Source organism: Carcharhinus amblyrhynchos, chromosome 11, assembly GCF_965287045.1.
Source record: "Carcharhinus amblyrhynchos chromosome 11, sCarAmb.v2.hapA, whole genome shotgun sequence".
Taxonomy (NCBI): Eukaryota; Metazoa; Chordata; class Chondrichthyes; order Carcharhiniformes; family Carcharhinidae; genus Carcharhinus; species Carcharhinus amblyrhynchos.
Genome location: NC_137334.1, coordinates 66,641,327 through 66,661,990, shown reverse-complemented (window position 1 = coordinate 66,661,990; position 20,664 = coordinate 66,641,327). Strand labels below are relative to the sequence as shown.

Here is a 20,664-nt window from a genome sequence, read left to right as displayed (position 1 = left end):
TTTCTGCTCAAAGATGACCCTGCCAGGATGTTAATAGTTGGGGATAATTGGTAATAGTTATACCATTGAATGTCATGGGTGGGTGGTTAGACCCTTTAATTACAGACAGTCATTAGTTGGCACTTCTGTGGCAATTAATACTTGTGTCACACATCCATTCAAGTCAAGTGCAAATATTGTCCAGGTTTTGCTTCTAATGTCAAGACTGCTTCATTATCTGACAAATTGTAAATAGTGCTGACTTTGCAAAATCAGCAAACAAGACTTAAGGTGGAGAGAAGGTCAATGATGAAGCAGTTGAAGTTGAGTTTGGTTTTGGATGTTGCCCTGAAAATTATGTCATGGGATTCAGGTGACTGGCCTCCAAAGACCATAGCCATCTTCTTACTCATCCATGCTCCCTTACACGCATCATACCCCTTTATACCCTCCATGTCCCTCCACCTCATGTATTCACCATTGTCACTCATCTATTATCCCCTGTGACAGACCTCTGGAGCCACGCCTTTGAAATGGACATGACAAAAACTGAATTTTCGAACAGTCTCAGTTAAACACTCATACCCCGCAACCACTCGACTACCTCTTGACTTAACTTCACTTTAACCACCTGACTACTCCTCTGACCACCTATTATATCACTCCCCGACCCCACCTGATTACCCCTCAGTAGTTTAGGGTACACAATCATTTTCACAGAAAAAGTTTTCAACTTCAATGCAAGAATATTAAATGTGGTCTAACTGTTAACTTTTTGTAAGCTTCAATATACATAATATCCCTTCTAAAAACATTCTCAGAGACATTGGGATTTGGAATGTTCATCAAAAATATCTTCTAGGGAAACTAAAAGATTGCAACAGATGGAATTGAATTATTGTAAAGCAAATAACATCAAAGAGATTAATCTGAATCCATTGAAAATATACTAATATCACAGTATCACATAACATATAACCCTGGAATCACTTTCATAAATCCCTTCCCTAACCCTCCAAAGCCATTTCTAAAGTTGAATTTTATAGGCAGCATATCTTAACTAATATATTGCCAGATATTAATAAAGTTTATCTGGTTAAAGTTTTGGAAGACAAAACTAAAATTGTATTGCATGTTACTAACTACCTGTTAATATGTAAGGTTTTAATGCTATTTATATATGTTGTGCATTTTTCTGTACTCATTTATTACAGTATTGACTATTGTGATGATGCTGTGCTATTTTGATATATTTTCTGTTTAAGGCGGGGCTGATTTAAGAGGCAAGTGTTTTGTGAACAGAGTTTATCTATTTGGGAAAACATGCAGATCAAATGTTGAGAATGCAGGCTAATAACTGATTTTAGCTAGGAATGTGTTACTTTGTGGAGTTAATAGATGTTTTGTTTGCTTATGTTCTGGGTTTTTAAAGTAGGTATGCAGAGTCATATGAGTTTTTGATTAGATTGATTAACAGGGACAGTGCTTAATGGGAGGAGCTAAGCTTCCAGGAAAGAACAGTTTCATTTTCATTTTAAACTGAAGAGCAGTTGCTGCCTGGAGCTGGTGGAAGAAAGAAGTGTCTCTGTCCCTCCCTTCCTCCCTCCATCCCTCCAGATGCTTTCTGAAAGCTTCAAGACTGTTAACCTAAGTCAAAGCAAGTATACTTGTGATTTGCTAATTAATTATAAAGAGAAATTTAAGTCTATAGGGTAAATTTTACTTGATTGGAATGACTAGCAATAGGTTAGTTAAGAATTGTACCTTGTTATATTTAAGTATTGTTCACCTGTTAAAAGTTAAGGTAATTCATGTGTTATAGTTAAACTGTATTGTTAAATAAAGTTTGTTTTGATAAAAGCTCCCCAGTAGATTCTAGTTTGGAGTGAAACATCCATCCTCACATAAATGTCAAAATAGAAATATTGTTGGGTCTAGTCCGATTTCATGGAATTTGGTAGAATTTCAGTTGGAAAAGAGGGAGGCAGAAGTAACAGAGAAGACTTGAGGAATGACCTGCAGTTTGCTTAAAATAGAAGCGTGAAATTGTTAGCTGTACATAAAAGGTTATTTCAGTGAAGTAATGGAACGATATTAAACAGAAAGCAAAGCAAACAGTAAAACTGTCAAAATATTGCAAGTCCAAGAAAAACAATGATAAAATGGGTGTAATAAATTTGAAGGTGGCTCATTGTAACTTCACAAAGAGTTTATTAGCAATGATATATATGTGTGTATGTGTGTTTGTTTATATGCCTGATCACATGGCCCTCGGGGATCATCCCTTTCAAGGGGCCATGCTACCACAATGGGAACAATTTGAAATAATGAAAACCTGTAAACACAGGTCTTTATTGAAAACCAACATGTTGAAACATTCAGTAGGAAGACATGGAGTAGAGCAAATTTCTGCTGTGATAGAGTCAGTAAGAAGTCTCACATCACCAGGTTAAAGTCCAACAGGTTTATTTGATAATAAATGCCACAAGCTTTCAGAACGCTGTTCCTTCGTCAGGTGAGTAGAATCTTGGGTTCATGTCACACCATTTGTAACCCCCATGACTTGCCTAAACTTGCAACATCTCACTTACTGTCCTGACTGGAGAAGTACACATTTCTTTAACCTATGCTTAATGCTATCTCCACTCATATTGTCTGCACCTTTAAGACTTGAATAGCAGATTAGCTGTAAAGACTCACATTCTAATCAGTATTCTGTAAACTGTGTGTGCCCTGTTTCTGATCAGAACTCTCCACTCACCTGACGAAGGAACAGCATTCCAAAAGCTTGTGGCATTTACTATCAAATAAACCTGTTGGACTTTAACCTGGTGTTGTGGGACTTCTTAGTGTGTTTACCCCAGTCCAACGCTGGCATCTCCACATTGTGATAGAGTCATCCAGACTTGAAACATTAGATGTTTTCTCTCCACAGATGCTGTTAGATTTACTAAGATTATTCAGCATTTTCTGTTTCTGTTTCAGATTCCAGCATTATGTTCTGATAGAGCAAATGGTGTTGGAAATAGCAATACATCTTTGTGAGAGTAGCCTTCTTGGGTTGTATTAAACCTTCTCTTCCCACAGACCCCCTAGGTTAGCCATTTGGTGCCTCATGTCTATCACTCCATCCATTACACAACCATCAACAGATGTGCTGTTAAGATCCTACTTTTCAATCTATGGAAATCTCACAATTAATCCTCAATGTCATCACTCCCCCCAAAATTAAGATTGTCCTTAAAAACCACTTATGATTAAATTTTTGGTTACCCTACTCCAAATTTTCTTTTCATTGCCTCAGTTTCTATTTTCCTTGCGTGTCTGTCAAGTACATTCAGTTTTCTCCTACTCTAAAGCTTGCGAGGTATAACAAATGTTTTAATTCCTGCTAGAACTTGTACCTCGTAGACTAGATTAATAACTAGATGTATGAACCTGCCAATCATACTGGATCATGAAATGTACTAAACACTGCTATAAATCTATTTTCAATCTTATGGGTCTATATATTTAATGAAAAATTTATTCCAGTACATGGTCTCTTTTTCCAATTAATTACTTTGTCCTGGTACATGAGTTTAATTAAATTTTATTCTTCATTGATAGGGCAAATTCTGTTCCAATAGTATTACAATCACAAAGTAATCAGAAGCAGACATCCTATATCAGATTTCAATTAAAACTTTCATATTTGAGAATTGGAAATTAGTCATTTTAATTTCTCAAATGCCGAGAGTAAACAAATGGAGACTAGGAATGAATAAACATTTGAAATTATACTGCCGCTTGCTCAAACACGCCGTAATATTTACATGGCCACAACTTATATTTGTGTAACATCTTTAACATGCAACATACAATGCAGAAATAAGTCATTCGGACCAAAAGGTCCATGTCAGGTTTTTTTTTGATGGAGTGAGGGAAATAAAAATCAAAGGCATTTCTCAAGCACAATTTCAAACAAAATTTGATACTGAGCCACTTATTAAAGCAAATGACTAAATGTTTGGTCAAAGTTTTAAGGAATATATTTAAGGAGGAAAGGGTAAAGGATAGTTTGAAAGGTTCAGAGAGGAATTCCAGAGTTAATATTTGGAATTCTCCAATGCCCCTACCATCTGGTTCAATGCTGGCTCGGGGGGAGAATTCAACTGGACTCCAAAAATCAGTTTTATGTCAGTGTGTACTTCCTGCAGGATCTTCCATTAGTGTCCAGCATGGTGGGTTAGGAAACCCACTGAGGGCCAGCATGAGACTGATTTGCATTCCCCTAATGGGTTGCAGGTGAAGACCCAGAGTCATCCCCCCCCATGTAAGCGGAAAAATCCGAATAGGTTAGTGAGATTTTTAAACCATTAGACATTTAGATATTTAGACACTAACAGAACTACCAGCATTAAATGACTTTAAAACAGATTAATAAACTAACAAGAAAGAAGTTTACACACATATGAAAAACAGTAAAAGATTTAACCAAGTGATTATGATAAAAAAACACATATGTATCTTTAACAATCATTGTTCACTTTAGCCAGTGGCAGTGCCAAGGGCACTAGGACACAGCCATATTCCAAGAAAATGTCAAAGCCTTAAGAATATGCAAGTTTTATCAGGAGAGTTTATAATGGAGAGAACATTCAGAACACTTAATCAGACGTTTTGAATAAGGTTTATTCACTGTCCAGATAAGATGGATGCATGTCTGGATGTGGAATCATGTATTAATCTGGTTTGACAGTGACCTGTAGAGGAACTCATGGGAACATTCATTTGAACTTTGTGGCTAGTGTCTGAGGTTACTAGGCAACAGAAGAAGTGGGGTTAGCCAAGACAAGAGTTAACATCTGAATTGAAATATCGCTATGCCAGAGGGTAAAATGTGATTGGCTAAGGTATATGATAGTTTTATTGTTGATTTACGTGTACTATAGATGATTGATTTAAGTCGAATGAAAGGTGAGAGTAATTGATAAGAAAATCTATAATTGATCTGTTTTGAATTGTATACATCAGAATTTATCGACAATGTCTAGCTGTTCTATGTTTGGAGGAGCCCCAACCCTTTTGGTGATTTCCCTTAGCAGCTGCTGGTTAAATGAAAGTTACATCTTTAAACTGAGACACTGGCTTTGTGAGTCTTGTATTGTCTGAAATTACTGTCAGTACCCGGCTACCTTGGAAACCTCATCAGCATCCCATGCCCAAGTCTTTGCGATGTCTGCAGGAAAATATGCCAGTCCAGAACATGTCTGGAACCATTTGATGTGCAGAAGTCAGGACTCACCTGCAGCTGTCTTGGAGTTCAGGATGGAGGCTGTCAGCAACCCTGGAACACCACAGCAGTGGATGGAGGGAGCATCCATCAGGTGGAACTTTCAGTTTCACCATCAGTGGAAGATCTATCTTTCAGGATCTTCCAGAAGATCCGTCCTCTTTTCCAGGAAGTCCATCTTCTTTCTACAGGAGGTAGATCTTTTTTCTTCAACAATGGATCAGTGATGTTGGGCACCTTTTCGATATGGCATGCAATATGATGGTGGGATATGTGCAATCCAACACACCTCATTACAGAATACAGCACTAGACCCCAGATGTGTCATTAATTGAGTTGGGGCTGGAAGATACGGCATGATTTCCCTTTGGCTTCTGCAGGGAGAAACATTCCCCGCCCTTGCTCCCACTATGGGACGTTCCACCCGGTGTCTTAGCAGATTAAAAATGGAGAGACCCAAGTAGCAAAAAAAAAGCACACAATGAAATCTTTAGAAGTTTGTGAGCAAAGTCATCTACATTATGTTCTACAGTGGTACTTATTTGCAAATTGGAAATATTGAAAATATGGAAATCTAAGACAGAACCTGTATTAGATTGAAAGGTACAGTAATGAACACTTTTAAATTTAGTATACCCACAAGTTTAAAAATTATATCCATGTCAGTGTTGCCTTGCTGAGTAAAGGTATGAAAGTTATTTGGAATCCAATATCTAACTTTGTTGCTCTATGTTGGCCTTCAAATGAAAGTTTTGTCACGGATAAGCCTGAATCAGTGCCTGAATTTCACTGACATGTTCAGTAATGGTTTTGCCTAACCAAAGGATCCCTGTACAAAAACAGAAAATGCTGAAAAAGCTCTGACAGCATCTATGGAGAGAGAATAGAATCAACGTTTCAAGTCTGGATAACTCTTTGTCAGAGCTAATCCCTGTAAATGGGCACTGGCAAATCATTAGAACGTCGGCTGACAATTCCATATTTGTATTTGGGGGTGGGGATGAAGTAATCCATGTGAAAAAGATTCAAGGACTTTCCTCCATCCATCCCATCACATTATACCCTGACACATGTTGAATACTAGTCAACACACTTGGCGAAGGCAAATAACTGGTGCTCAGCTCTCAGAGAATCTGAAAGACCAAGACTCCAAACCTGAGAAAAATAAAACTTCAATAGGGAAAGAATGTGGTGAAATTATTACTGAATGATTTCAGTGTGATCTGGCTATAGAGTGTCCAATGAAATAACAATAGCAATGCATGTAATGCAGGTGACATATAAGAACAATTTCTCTGGCCCTTGCGTGCCAGAGAATTTTAAAATCCATAGCCACAAGATCGAGGAAAAAAGAGGGGCTGATCTGTGTTACTGCATTTCCAATGGATTCCCTCAAAAATAAAGCCTTTAATTAGCAACAAAACTGTTAAAGCTCAGGTAATTAGTAAGATTGTGCAGCTCCTTTGATAGACTTTTTTTTCAACTTATGGGAATGACAAAACGCTTCAGATCTAATTTTTAAAATATTAGCATCCATTGCTGATAACCTCAGCTGTAATTCATGAAACCAAACATATGGATTTGATTGTTTACTAATTGAAAAACAATGGATAATTGATACCTAGTTTTTTGAGGGGCAGCAGAATTGTATGAATTCATTCTTCCTACTATAAAGAGTTCTGCTGCAATTCTGGGTGCTGTAGATAAACAGGCAGAATTGAAACTGTTAAGATAAATAATACACATTACTTGTGACACCAGAACCCTCCAGAAACAAACACACCAATGATATTCAGGCAGAAAAAAAAGCGCTAGATTATTTCTGGTGAAGAGAGGAAACCCTTACTTTTTCAGTTATGCGATATCAATGTTGCATACATTTATTTTACATGTTGACTGGGAATTTCCTTGGGGCTCCTCCACAGCAGTTAGCACTGATTCCTCACACTGCCAGGGATTTGCGTTTGATTTCAGTCTTGGGTGACTGTCTATGTGGAGTTTGCACATTCTCCCCATATCTATGTGAGTTTCCTCTGGTTGTTCAGGTTTCCTCCCACAGTCCAAAGATGTACAGGTTTGGTTGACTGGCCATGTTAAATTGCCCTTTAGTGTCCCAATATGTCTATGTTAGGGGATTGGCATGGTAAGTAAGTGGGGTTATGGTCTTGGGACCTGGGTGGGATGCTCTGTTGGAGAGTCAGTGCAGACTCGATGGGCTGACTGGCCTCAGTCTATACTATAGGGATTTCATGAGTCTATGAGTCCTCCTTCCATGGCAACCCTATTTACTTGCACCAAATTTACAATAAAGTATTAGCAAGTCCATGGAAATATCTGGCAGTTATTTTGTACAATCAAACAAAAATAATAATATTAATGCACAGTTAAATTCCTGTTACATTTTGTAATAGTTTGTGGTTTGAGATTTAGAACTACTATAAGCCATTCAAGTAATGTAAGCATTGAATGCGCTGTCCTATTGAATCAAATAGAATCTCCTGAAGATAAAAGGACTAAGTAAAAATGAACTGATCAATTTTTAACTGGTACTGTTCTCCTTCAATTCCATGCCATGCATACATGCTCACCATTGTAAATGTACCTGGGGATAGGATTTTACTCTGAGAAATATCACTATATTGTGAAGGTAGCATAGTTAATGAACAGTGTTGCAGCAAGGGGCCACTATACTTGAATTTCAGCATGATCCAACATTGAAGTTGATGGGTATGTTAAGACTTTGCTACCGTGAATTTCTGCTGTCATTTGTGCCTGTTTCTGTTGCTATGGTAACAGCTGTTGCATCTAAGCTGTCAAAGTAATCGAACCTTCTGTTTACCCTGTGATCTATATAAAGTTCAGGAAACCTGATAATGGCACCAAAATCCTCATCAGTGTGAGAAATTGACGAGCAAACTGCTATTCCAAAAGTAGTCTCCCTTGACATTTTATTTATTTTCTGAATTCATGACCAGATTTTAAAATGCAATACTTCAATTAGGTGCCCCTGACTTCTTTGATTATTTCCCATACATTTCAGAGCCAAAAATGTGAATGGAATAGATCTTGCCTTTGTGCGGAAGTGTCAAATGGGTGAAAGCAAGTCTATTTTACGTCCCTCCCGATTTTTATTTCCGTTGACCTCAGTGGCAATAAAAATGGGCAGATGTGTAAAATGGCCTGTGTTTTGCTATCACTTGTTCCATGCTATCACACAAAGTCAAAATCTACTTCAACATATCTATGCCAAAAGGAAGCGGTCAAAAGAGGTACAAACAAATTCTCTAGATTCATTTCTAATTTAGCTACAGCTTGGACATTGCAATTTATCAGTGTGAGTTTGACAAATTACCTGGGCACCTCAGTATGTTTGTACTGGTCTATAGGCTAAGGACACATATTTATTTCTTTCTTAGAATCTACTCGAGATGATGCTGAAGCACCAAATAAAAAATGAACTGGTCACCTTTTTACTCGTACAGCTTTCATTTAACTGTATGACTGTTTAAAGTGCCTTTCTTTTGTTACCATAGAGACCACTCATACATGCTAGCTTGGCTGCCCTCCATCACACTGAACAATATTTGTTAAGAGCCATGGCCCTTCAGTGCTGATCACTGTTGTGTAGAATTAATTCCAAAACTAACAGCTTTCAACTGAGATTTGATTATGATTTTTTTTTCTGAAATGCTTCTTCACATCTTTGCTCTCCAGAAGGTAGCAACTCACACTTGGTGTGATTCTACAGCTCGCAAGCCCCACCCTTTCCCCCCTCCCCCCCAACTACCAAGGCTCTGTACACTGAAGCAATGCTTCTTGCATTTTGTATTCCAAACACCTTGAGAGAAAAGCCAAATTTTCTTTTTGCCTTTTGATACATTTTGTATTAAATTCTTGCTGTAAAGAGGATAATCTGATTTGCTTCCTTGGATGAAAACTGGATGACTACACACTTCCCCATGTTATATACAATTTGCTATAGTTCTGGTCATTCAGTTAAGGTTCAACCCTGGCTCAGTTGGAAATATTCTTGCCTGTGACAAGGTTGCAGGCTGAAGTCCCACTCCAGGACTTCAGCACAAAAATCAGCATCGACACTTCAGTGGTCAGAAAATGTCCTATGTAAATGAAAGTTGGTGTTTCTTTTAATTCATCAGTGCCTCTGTAACTTGATCTCACTCATACAACTTACTGTGAGTGGTGTTTACTGCCCTCCCTGGTGGTGAGTTTTTATGGAGGCGGGGTAATATTTCTCTTCCATTAATTTCATTGCAGTGTTAATGTAAACCTATTTGTGACACTAACAAATAAACTTTAAATATTGCCCTATGCTTCTTAACTTAGTATCATTTTCAAATGTGGATATACAACACTCTATCCCATCATCTAATGCTGAAATCTTGCTCTCGTTCATGTTGGGAAGATCTTGTATTTCACTGATGGCACCCCCTGCCGCGGGTTTCCTGACAATGAGGGGTGCATACAATGGTAAACACCATTGATAATACTGGGACTGTAAGATCCCACCACCAACAAGCGTTGGGCTGCCTCCCACTCCCATGAAATGCACTGCAGAGAGGGAGAAAAATCCCATCCTAAGCCTTTGATATACATGTTGAAAAACTAAGGTTCCAGTACAGATTCCGAAGAAACACAACATGTCACATTCCGTCAATTGTAAAATATTCCATTTATCCGAATCTCTGTCCTGAATCTCCCAACTAATCACCAATCCATTACCTCCTATAACTGATTCTAAGCTGACAGGTCCATTGTTGCCTGGTTTTGGAATCTCTCTTTTAGTTAATGGAGTAATTTACACAAATTTCTAATCCACAGCAATATTTCCTGAATCTAAGTAGCTCTGAAAAATTAAAATTGAAGCATTTTCAAGATTTCCCTCTATTTCTTTTAATTCACTCTGGTGGAAACCACTAGGTCCTGGAGATTTGTTTACTTTAAATCCTGTTAGTTTTCCCATTACTATTTTCTTACTTAAAGAGAAGCTGATTCTGTAACAGCCTTGGAGATTCATTTAAATTGATCTGGAATTGAACTTTATACCCTTTCTGGGTTATTTCATAAATGTAATTTTTGAATATTTTCTATTGAATGTTCTGAAATTATAAAGTTGATGTTGGAGTGCTTCAGCGCGTTGATGAACTAAACTGTAACATTGGTACAGATTCTCCCATTTGACTTTCATTGTGGCGAGTTTCTGAACTCAGCAGTACAGACAGAGAGCAAGATTTTCCTGAAAGAATGAGAGAAAATTACGACATAGGGTAAACCAGTGTTAATCATTTCTGGTTATTAACAACTAGCTTGGAGCAATATCAGCAATAGGTGTGGGATCATATCTATCATGGAATTGCTTGTAGATAGAGTTTACAGAACAGAAGGCCATTCTGCCCGTCATTTCGGTGCTTGTGCCCCACGCGAACCTCCTCCTACTCAACCTGTCAATATTTTCTTTCTATTTCTTTCTGCCTCATGTACTTACCCAGCATCTCCATAAATGCGTCTTCTCTATGAGGGAGACGTGTATGGTCTGGGGCGGCAAAGGAGATTGGGCCAATATGCAGAAGTGCAAAAGCATTCAAATATTTATTTGGTTTTATTTATATCTGGAAAGTCTTCAGGCAACCATCATACTGAATTACTTTGGAGAGAATTAATGTTGACATTAAAGAGTGCATTGATTTTTATCGGGGGTGGGGTGGTGTATTTGAGGGTCTGTAGCACCTTTGGAAGATATGCCCATGTCACTGAAGATCCAGGAGACCTCTGAGTAAGTATTGAGGAAAACAGCTACCATTACCCAGGGACTAACACATTCATGGGAGCCGACTATATTCATTGCATTTCCATTTGAGAGAGAGAGAGAGAGAGACAGAAAAAAAATCAGGTCACGTATGTGTGAATTAAAAAATATTCAGGCAACTCACAGTGTGCCTCATTCAAATTAGCGCTGACATGAAACCTTTAAAGCTGTTGACAACACTTTAAATATCCAGAATAAAGTTCAAAGTTTGTTTCTTCTATGAATTATAATGACTTAGAAAATATTGTAGGCGAGGTTGTGCTGATTAGCAACTCTCGTGCATCAAAACAGATGCTTCTTGTTCCTCATTTTTTTTCTTTTTACCTAGCACATTACAATTAATAGCATTCTTCATTAAATGCAAAATAGGTAATTAGCATAACTGCGAGAGCTGACAGAAGGTGATCTTTTATTTTGTTGCTATAACTCTGTAAATTTGCATCCTTATAAAGGTTCTACTTTCCTAATGTAAGCTTTAGATAACATCTGTGCCCAAAGGTGAATTCAGCCTCAGGATAATGTCAACATCAGCACCAAAAATATAGAAGATACTTTAAATTCATTTGACTTATTATTCTGCTTGTTATTTGTTTGTATTCGGTGAGGTATGTGTGTGAAGGGTCTTATGCAAATCTTAAACACTAGGACACTTCATCTTAGAGAGCTTTGCGCTCATCTGTTTTGAACAATTCCTATTGAGAGAGATCAAAGCTAAAAACAATGTTATTTACAAGAAATTCTTATGAAGACTTTAAAGTTATGTTTATGTGATATTGGACCATTGGCTGCATTTATATGAGGCAGTGTATCTGCAGGCAACTGCTGGGCATCCTCAGGAAGCTGGAGAAAAGGATTTCCATTCTGGGCAGTTGCATTGGCAGGGTAGTTCGTAGGAGAGGGAGGGAAAACAATCTGAGGGGCTGGAGGAGGCAGAATTGTTAGAAGAATCGGGTAGGTGTTGAGCAGTGACGTACCCAGGAGTGGGAAGTGATCGGGTGTAAAGGCCTGATCGCAAGACAGGGAGTCAATTGGGCTTGTGGAAGGAGCAGGGATGGTGAAATGGACATAGAATCCTTACGATGCAGAATGGAGCCATTTGGCCCATCAAGTCTGCACCGACTCTCCGAGAGAGCATCTTACCCTGGCCCTATCCTCGTAACCCCACATATTTACTCCACTAATCCCCCTAACCAATATATCTTGGGACACAAATGGGCAATTTAACATGGCCAATTCACCTAACCTGTACATCTTTGGACTGTGGGACGAAACTGGAGCACCTGGAGAAAAGCCATGCAGACACTGCGAGAAAATACAAACTCCACACAGTCATCTGAGGCTGGAATTGAACCCAGGTCCTTGGCACTGTGCCACACCAGGATGCCAAGTGGGGGCCTGAAACAGATCTCAGAAGTGACTTTATCAGTCCTATCCCTCCCAGCTCACATTTTAATACTTTTTTACACTAATCTCCAATAATTCCTTTAAGGATCACCAATTAGGTTGCACATAAGTAATATTTTCCTGGAAACAGAGTTTAAGGCAGTAAAATATTGTGATGAATCAAATTGTTATTCCATTTCACTTTATTGCATTTGCAAATAATTCAGGTTTATTTCTGGTGCAGTCCTTGACCTTTTTTACTACCTTTGCAAGTCATAGAATCCCTACAGTGCAGAAGGAGTCTGCACTGACTTTCTGACAAAGTACCTTACGAGACCCTTTCCCCCACCTTATCCCCGTTATCCCACACATTTACAATGCTGGGTCTCTCTCACCTAAACAGCTTGCGACACTGAGGGTGAGATTTTCCCACTCCACCTGCCATAGAAATCGGAGTGGGTGGGATATAGACCATGCAAAGGCCCATTGATCTCGGGTGGGATTTTCCAGCCAAGGGGCAAGCTTCTGCCATTTGAAGCTGTTTCCTTTAGGGCAAAATGAAGTGATGCTGGTAAAGTCTTAACTCAAAGTGAGGAATACCTTTTTTTTAATAAGTAGCTTTCTCATTCATCTTGTGAATTAAGATCCAGTTGTACAGTGTTGATTTAATGATAATATATTGAGTGCATAGGGGCAACAGATCCCCAGGGATCTGTTCTAGGACCCTTGCTGTTTGTCATTTTCATAAATGACCTAGATGAGGAAGTGGAGGGACGGGTGAGTAAGTTCGTTGATGACACGAAGGTCGGTGGTGTTGTGGATGGTCTGGAAGGATGTCAAAAGTTGCAGCAGGACATAAGTAGGATGCAGGACTGGGCGGAGAAGTGGCAGATGGACTTCAACGCGGATAAATGTGTAGTCGTCCATTTTGGCAGAACCAACGGGATGAACGAGTACACTATCAAGGGCAGGAGTCTTAGTAGTGTTGAAGAGCAGAAGGATCTTGGGGTCCGGGTCCACAGGACTCTTAAATCAGCCTCGCAGGTGGAGGATGTGGTCAAGAAGGCGTATGGTGTACTGGCCTTCATTAATCGAGGGATTGAGTTTAGGAATCGGGAGGTAATGCTGCAACTTTAAGTCCCTTGTCAGGCCTCATTTGGAGTACTGTGCGCAGTTCTGGTCGCCTCACTATAGGAAAGACGTAGAAGCTATTGAAAGGGTACAGAGGAGATTTACAAGGATGTTGCCTGGACTGGGAGGCATGCCTTATGAAGTTAGGTTGAGGGAGCTGGGACTCTTTTCCCTGGAGAGACGAAGGTTGAGAGGCGACCTGATAGAAGTTTATTAAATGTTGAGAGGAATAGATAGGGTGGATTCTCAGAGGCTATTTCCCCAGGTTGAAATGGTCGCTACAAGAGGACACAGATTTAAGGTGCGGGGAGGAAAGTACAGAAGTGATGTTAGGGGTAAGTTTTTCACTCAGAGGGTGGTGAGTGAATGGAATCGGCTGCCGTCAGTGGTGGTGGAGGCGAACTCGCTGGGGTCTTTTAAAAGACTTCTGGATGAATATATGGGGTTTAATGGGATTGGGGGTTATAGATAGGTCTATAGATTGGTAGGTGTTGATGTGATCGGCGCAACTCGTGGGCCGAAGGGCCTGTTTGTGCTGTAGTGTTCTATGTTCTATGTAACATGGTGGCACAGTGGGTAGCACTGCTACCTCACAGTGCCAGGGACCCAGGGTCAATTCTAGCCTTGTGTGACTGTCTGTGTGGAGTGTGCAAGTTCTCTCTGCATCTACATGGGTTTCCTGCGGGTGCTCCGGTTTCCTCCCATCGTCCAAAGATGTGGGTGGTTTGGTTGATTGGCCATGATAAATTGCCCCTTAGTTACAGGGGAATAGCTAGGGTAAATAGGTGGGGTCATGGGGATAGGGCCTGGGTGGGATTCATGGCACCCTGACATGGGGAGAATGTGCAAACCCCACACAGAAAGTGACCCAAGCCGGGAATCGAACCTTGGTCCCTGGCGCTGTGAGGCAAGCAGTGCTAACCACCATACCACTGTGCTGCCATGTCATTCCTAAAGGCAGCAGTTTAAATAAACAAGGTAGTAAAGAAAGCATATGGAATGCTGTCCTTCATTGGCAGAGATATAGAATATAAAAGTAAGGATATAATGTTGGAATTGTATAAAATACTGGTGAGGTCACAACTGGAATATTGTGTGCAGTTCTGGGCACCATATTACAGGAAAGACATAATTGCTCTGGCGAGAGTGCAGAGGAGGTTTATAATAATGTTGCCAGGGCTGGAAAAGTGTAGTTATGAGGAGAGGTTGGATAGGTCGGTGTTATTTTCCTTGGAACAAAGAAGGCTGAGGACTGACTTGATAGAGGTGTACAAAGTTATGAGGGGAAGAGATAAAGCGGACAGAATAAAATTGTTTCCCTTAGTGGAGAATTCTAGAACCGAGGGACATAGATTCAAGGTAAGTGGCAGTAGGCGTAGATAGGACATGGGGAAGAACTTTTTTATGCAAAGGGTGGTGGGTATCTGGGATTCACTGCCCAAGTTAGTGGTGGATGCAGAGACTTTTAAAAAATACCTGGTTCTGCATATTAACTGCTGTAAGCCACAGGGCTATGGACCTGGTGTAGGGAGGTGGGATTAGAAAGAGCATCTTGGTGTCCTTGGACAGGCATGGACCCAATGGGCAGGATGGCCTCTTTCTGTGCTGTAACTTTTTCTGTGATTTTCTGGAAGGTCTGTGTAGAGTGAAAGACAGGAGGTACTAAATAACAGAGGGATGAGGCAAGTAAAGAAATGAAAAGATTTGCCTACCGTAGGTTTGTTGCAAAGATGAGAGAAACTGAAACATGCAAAGAAAATGGAACAAAATGGGAACAGAGATTGTCAAACTCAGTGTTGAAGCTGGAAGTCTGCAAAGTGTTTCATCAAAAGATGAGGTGCTATTCCTGTAGCTGGCTTGTGGTTCACTGGGTCACTGACCAAGGACAGAGATAGAAACGTAGAAAACAGAAGGTAGGAGCAGGAAGAGGCCATTTGGCCCTTCAAGCCTGCTCCACCATTCATTATGATCATGGCTGATAACCAACTCAATAGCTTAATCCTGCTTTCTCCTCATTACTTTTGATCCCATTTGCCTCAAGTGCTATATCCAGCCGCCTCTTGAATACATTCAATGTTTTGGCATCAACTACTTCCTGTGGTAATGAATTCCATAGGCTCACCACTCTTGGGGTCCTAAATGGTCTACCCTGAATCCTCAGACTGTGGCCTCTGGTTCTGGACTCCCCCACCATTGGGAACATCCTCCCTGCATCTATCCTGTCTCGACCTGTTGGAATTTTATAAGTCTCTATGAGATCCCACCGCTGCCCACCCCCATTCGTCTGAACTCCAGTGAAAACAATCCTAACCTAGTCGATCTCTCCTCATACATCAGTCCTGCCATCTCTGGAATCAGCCTGGTAAACTTTCACTGCACTCCCTCAAGAGCAAGAACATCCTTTCTCAGAAAAGGGGACCAAAACTGCACACTTTACTCTAGGTGTGGCCTCACCAATGCCCTGTATCATTGCAACAATGCATTCCAGCTCCTGTACTCAAAACCTCTTGCAAGAAGGCCAACTTGTCATTTGCCTTCTTTACCGCCTGCTGCATGCTTACCTTCAGTGACTGGTGCACAAGGACACCCAGGTCCCGCTGCACACTCCCCGCTCCCAATTTACAGCCATTCAGCTAGTAATCTGCCGTCTTGTTTTTGGTTTTGATTAGTCAATGTGAGAGCAAAGTAGAGAATTAAATTGCTGGTATATTATAAATATAGCATAATATGTGCTATACATTCTGCTATATAGCATTACATTGCATCTATTAAATTTAATCAACTCTTAGTCCAGTTAATGATGGGGAGTGCTACTTTGCAGGGTGATAATTGTTTTCTATTTCTAATTAAAGCAATCTTCCAGATGTCTGATTCATGAAGAACAATAGATGCCCAGAACCTCCTCCACTGCTTTAAAGAGGATTGTGGGGGGATGAATAACTAGGAATGACAATCCATCAACTAAAGTTATCTGTTTAAAATGGTAGTTTTATTATGCTAAGGAAAATTCTTTTAATTTTACTGCAGGGTTACATGGATTCGAACAAATATACACAAGAGTTGCTGAAACAGTTGGAAGAATCACAAAGCAATGTTCAGAGGTAAGTACCACACAAATGCTATTTAACAACAACTTATCATTACATTTACACTGAGTACTTCACAAGGATACTGAATGAAAACTGAACAAAGGACAAAAAGGCAAAAGTGGCAAGAGGAGAGAACAAAATGATATGCATAGTTACATAGGTCTGGTACAGATTATGGAGGAAATGGAGAGCAAGGCCGTGGTAAATTCTTGTACAAATTATTGGACACTAGAGGCCTGTGGAAATTTGTAAAGAAAAGCCTTTTTCTTATGATCAGATGAGAATGTGGACCCGCATGATTGTAGCTTTTGGATGATGGAAATAAGGAGACCAGCAAAGAAAATAATGGAGAAATCTGACTGAGTTGATTAAAGACACGGATTAGGGTTTCAACAATGAGGAGGAAGAATAGGAGAGAAAATAAGTAATCTTCTAGTGCTAAAGTAAGACACTGTCGATAGCACAGTGGATAAGGGAAGAAAAACTGATTTTATTTCGTAACATCCTATCATCACTAAATTTATTTAGTCTGTGAAGCCCTCCCCTTTCTTGCACCTTGGTATTCTCAATCCCTTGTAGTGTTATCTGTGAAGTAAGGACTGATATCTGAAAGGGGAATAGGCAGGGGCAAAGTGTTGGATGCAGGAGAAATTTGAGGAGGTATATGCAACAGCCTTTCATAATGGGCATGATGCCGTCCAAGATGAGGATGGGTGAAATATGGTTTAAGGAACCGGTTTGTTGAGGAGAAAAGAAATTTCAAGCGTTTGTTCCCAGGATGATCTCAGAGTTATACTTAGGTTGAGGCCTAGTTTTTCACTCCCAGGCTGGGAATGCAGAGTCAGCACATTTCCTACCTCCGCAAACTCAACCTGGGACAAAGTGGCCCAGAAGGTTAGATTTTCATTTTCGGGTCGTGTAATTCCTTAAGAGTTGGGGCAGGCAACCCCGAATGAGTGCAGACAATGCTGGGTGTGGAGGTGGGCTGGGCATAAGGTCTGCCTTGGTGCACCAATACTATATTGAAGTCTTAAAAACACAGAAAAACGTAAGCACCTCTTCAGCCCTCATACGCCTTGCCTTCTCACACATTCTCCAAGCCCCATCAATGACAAAGCATGACATCTGATGCCCCCATCCAACCTCCCATAGTTCGTCATGCCTGTCATGCAAACCTATGGTCTCTCATAACCTCCATGTCAACCTATTACCCTCTGCCCACCCTTATGGCCCCTTATATATTACATGCCACCTAATGTTCCTCTGTCCAGCTCTATGGTCCCCCTTACCTTTCGTGTCAGCCTGTGCCCTTGCCCACCCCTTTGGCCCTATATAGCCCCTATACCAACCTTGTGCCAATTCATGATAACACACGGCCCTATCAACCAGCCCTTTTCCTTGCACCTATCTTGCCAACTCACTCAGAGTCCACCTTGCGTAGGGCTCAGAACCCATGCTGAGATTAAGTTAAATAAAGTTCCAAGTGTCTATTGCAGATTTTATTTTTAAAAAATCATTAAAATTCCATTTACTACATTTACATTCCTTCAACTACATTATCTCTTGTAACAACAAATATTTCAATTAACTGTAGAATCCCTTATAAAAGCAAGAACTGGCTTCATACTCCTTGTTCAACATATCCACAATCATGTGGAGCCGTCAAGCTGTGATAATAAATAGTTGTAAAATCAGTTATGCTATGCAGCACTAATCCAATAATGGTGACCTTAATGCAGATGAGCTGGCCAGCAGTTGGGAGGCCCGCATTGTGGTGCTACTTCACATGTGCCGTTCTCAGCACTGACAGATCGGCACATACGCAGTGGCCTGCTTAGAACTATGCTGCCCGCTTCTCCAGTGGGAATAGGTCCCGCCTTCTGAATTATCGCAAAATTTAAACTCGGGCTCTCTGCAACGCACAGAGTGCGAGAGATTCATTTTGAAACTCCCGCTAAAAAAAGCCCATGGGATTTATTCCAGTTTTTACACAAATTCAACCTTAGAATTTTATTGGGAGAATCGCTCCTAAACATTTTGATTATGATACGTGAAGTTGTTAACAACTTTTGACCTTACCTGCTGAAAGGTTTCCAAATCAGGCTAGAATTTGTCACGTTTCCTCTCAGGCACAGCGAACAACTCTGCTTAGCAAAATGTGCCTGCATCCATGGAAATAGCAAATGTCTGTAATGCCATCTCCTGCAATGGAGCTGGAAAGTTGGGGAATGTTGAATGTGGGTTCACTATCTGGATCCTTACAAATCCCATATAACAGAAATGGGGGATGGAATATTCAGTCCTGCTCGTCAATTTTAAATCTTGCTGACCATCGTTTCACCAGAAGCCAGAATGATAATAACCTGGAATTCTCTGGCTAATATGATGGTGGAGGAAGACCCAACCATGTCTTTCCAAAGAGAATTGGAGAAATATATGGAGAGAGAGAATTGGAGGGACTATGAGGGAAGGGAAGAGGAATGGGACTAACTGGATTGCTCTTGCAGAGAGCTGCATGGACATGATGGACCAAATGGCCTCCTAATGTGCTGTAGCCTGTTCTTTAACTCTACCACCCTCATTGTTCCTAAGTGTCTGTTGCATTTTCTATTAGTACTATCTACAAAAAAATCTTCTTCTCACTCCTCCCATCATTCATCTGGTGATGATTTTAGATCTATGCCCTCTTGTTAACTTGTTGTAAATGTCTATCATCAATTTTTGACTAAGGAACTTAACTTCTAAAGAATTTGAGAAACTGGGCAAAATGAAGATATAAGCATTTTAGTGAAATTTAGATATGTTATTCTAAAGCAAACATTTTGCAATTAAATTTTCATAATTTATTGGTAAGTAACTTATTGGATATTAACTTTGTTTATCATTGGTAATCTATATATTTTTTCAGTCATCAATGCCTTTAATAGATTCACTTTTTGGTGGGTGATGTAATTTTGAATGATGTTCAGACATTTGTAGACTGTCAATCAGCCATCACAGAATGAACATGTCAGTGGGAATTCATTTTTGACAGAATTATATAAGGCAAAATATTGTCACAATATTTGAGAAATAAAAGGTGACAGTAACCTCGGTAAAACACTTAAGCCTGAAACAGTTCTAATTTATTTTTTTTTCCACGTTGAATAATGAAACGTCACCATTCACATTTTAGCATTTAGTTAAGATAAATTCATCTCCAATTGCTTTATATGTGTGTAGTCAAGTGTTTGCTATTAAAAATAGCAAACTGAGGAAAACATATTTTTCAAAACGAATTGTTTAATACCCAAGTTTCAGCAGTATGCACATTGAATGTAAGATGGTGACATTCTGTAGAATAAAGAAAATACATGATGTATAACCAAAATATACTATAACCAAAAATGTGTAAAAACGAAACCTTCTCTGGATATTTTGAGGCTTTAAAATCTTAGAACCATTTTGTTGTTTATTTTAATTAATGATTTTTTTTTTGAACAGGTTATTGTTGGGGATCTGGCTTTTATAGCTTTGGTTCTTTGGTTGCAGTAATATTTTAACAGGAATTGTTTTATTTTCATTCTAGGAACAAAGGTTCTTGTATGCAATTTTATCTTAGGTTTGCTTGTTCACATCCCAATACTTATAAGAATAGAGTCCTTTTCAGTCCAGCCATGTATAACTGCTTACACGCTTCTAATAAACACAAAAAGGAGATATATAGCTGAAGGCCTCTAAGGAACATGGGAAAACACTAGGTATGCAGGGGTGCTACTAGAGTGTCTCTACCCAGACAGATGTCCTGATAAATCAGCCCACACTACTTCCCAGGCTTTATTATTCCGAGGATTTGTGGTTGGCTGACGGTTGTAACCCATTGGGTCATTGGTCACTGAACCTGACATTGAACGATAGGGTTTCGTTTACTTTGAGCAAGATAATAAAATCAAGAACACAAATCTTGAATAGTTAGCTTCTCACACATAATAGAAACCCACGTA

At 39.7% G+C, this 20,664-nt stretch overlaps 1 protein-coding gene across 2 annotated transcripts in view; it reads left to right on the top strand.

Moving 5' to 3' along the window:
• Window positions 1-20,664, top strand: part of nckap5l (NCK-associated protein 5-like) — a 567,643-nt gene that overhangs the window by 82,591 nt on the left and 464,388 nt on the right. For both annotated transcript variants that reach the window (XM_080199314.1, XM_080199316.1), the window contains exon 2: window positions 16,620-16,693. In XM_080199314.1, the coding sequence (XP_080055440.1) occupies window positions 16,626-16,693 (68 nt within the window). In that variant the 5' untranslated portion in view covers window positions 16,620-16,625. The remainder of the gene's footprint in view (window positions 1-16,619; window positions 16,694-20,664) is intronic.